The sequence below is a fragment of the Bombus impatiens genome, unplaced genomic scaffold (genome assembly GCF_000188095.3).
Source record: "Bombus impatiens unplaced genomic scaffold, BIMP_2.2 scf_0129, whole genome shotgun sequence".
Taxonomy (NCBI): domain Eukaryota; kingdom Metazoa; phylum Arthropoda; class Insecta; order Hymenoptera; family Apidae; genus Bombus; species Bombus impatiens.
Window position 1 is genome coordinate 261,337 of NT_176548.1, and position 1,303 is coordinate 262,639.

Genomic DNA, 1,303 nt, shown 5'->3' on the forward strand with positions numbered 1-1,303 from the left:
ATCGTCATCGTCGCCGTCGTCGTCGTCGTTGTGTTCGTGTCATCATCGCCGTTCTCGCGGTTGCTATCACGCGCGACAGTATCTTCGTCGTTCTCGTTTGCGTTCGCGGTGTACGTCGCTGTCGTTTGCGTCGCGCGTCCCTCGTCTATGCGTCAATCCTGTCCTACCGATCGTCCTCGACCCAACAACGACGGTTCGTTGTCCACGCGTTTTTCAAAGGCAAGAAATATTGTCGCGCGACGTCGCGTCATCTAGTCGCCTACTCTCGTGTGAACCAGTTTCCTCAGTGAGAAGAAAAGCACCTACGCGTCGCGAAGGAAAACTCGTGGTTGGTGAATCGTTGAACGAGGGGCAGCTTGGCTGCTCCTCGAGCGAAGCCGACCAGCGTCACGCGGAACACGGACCTGTCCGCAACGAGAACGAAGTCGACGTCGAGGCCCGTATCGAGTGACAACGGTCGACTGTCATGGACACGATTGTTCCAGTGGTTGTGCACAGTGAAATTGTTACTTACGTACACGGTCCAACGTACTCCGTGAGACGCGACAGTTTACCCGAGTGACAGTGACGCTTGCGAAGAGCTGAGATACCCGTGGCTGACCCTGGATCGACGGCAGCTTCCTCGTCGGCTGGCTCGTCGGCTGGTGTTGGCAGCCGAACGAGCTAGAATCGGCACGAAAAGAAGAAGAGATCGGTCTAGTATGCGTTGACTCGTGCCGGTATCCCGAGTTCCTCGTATCTCGTGGTGTCCACGTGGCGAGAACTGCGGCGAGGAGAGAGGGAGAGCGAAGAAACGACATCTCCGAGGAACGGGCGAGAAGGAGTTCCCATTGAGAAGGCAAAAGAATAAATCTTAAGGAACGTGGTCAACAAGAGAAAGACACGTGTCCTTTAGAGAGTCGATGGATCACGGAGCGATGGATAGCGCTTCGGATCACAGCAGCCGCGCCAGTCCCGTAACCGGCAGTCCCAAACATCCACACAGCCCGTCGGCTCAACAAAATCAGCAACAGCTTCACGGGTCGCAGCATCAACCGCCACCGTCGCATCAACAACCTCATCCGCGGGACCAGATTCGCGAGCAACAATCGCAACAGCAACAGCATCGCGGCGTTCCCACGCCGGGATCGCCAACCAGAGGTTCGCCACCTCAGGGACTTCCGTTGAGTCCGCCGCCTCTTTCCGCCGGAGGAGCACCTGGTGCACCGCCAGGCATGGTGCCCCGTATGCCAGGCCTACCGCCACCGGGATTGGGCCTGTTGGGACAACTCGGCGGCATGCTCAGCGGTCATCATGGCTCGCC

General features: G+C 58.0%; 1 protein-coding gene across 4 annotated transcripts in view; it reads left to right on the forward strand.

Annotated features, from left to right (window-relative positions):
* Nucleotides 1-6: 6 nt before the first annotated feature.
* Nucleotides 7-1,303, forward strand: part of LOC100741294 (dachshund homolog 1) — a 153,444-nt gene continuing 152,147 nt past the window's right edge. For 3 of the 4 annotated variants that reach the window (XM_033318853.1, XM_033318851.1, XM_033318852.1), the window contains exon 1: nucleotides 1,187-1,303. In XM_033318853.1, coding sequence (XP_033174744.1) covers nucleotides 1,294-1,303 — 10 coding nt within the window. In that variant the 5' untranslated portion in view covers nucleotides 1,187-1,293. The other variant, XM_012381326.2, reaches the window with a different exon arrangement.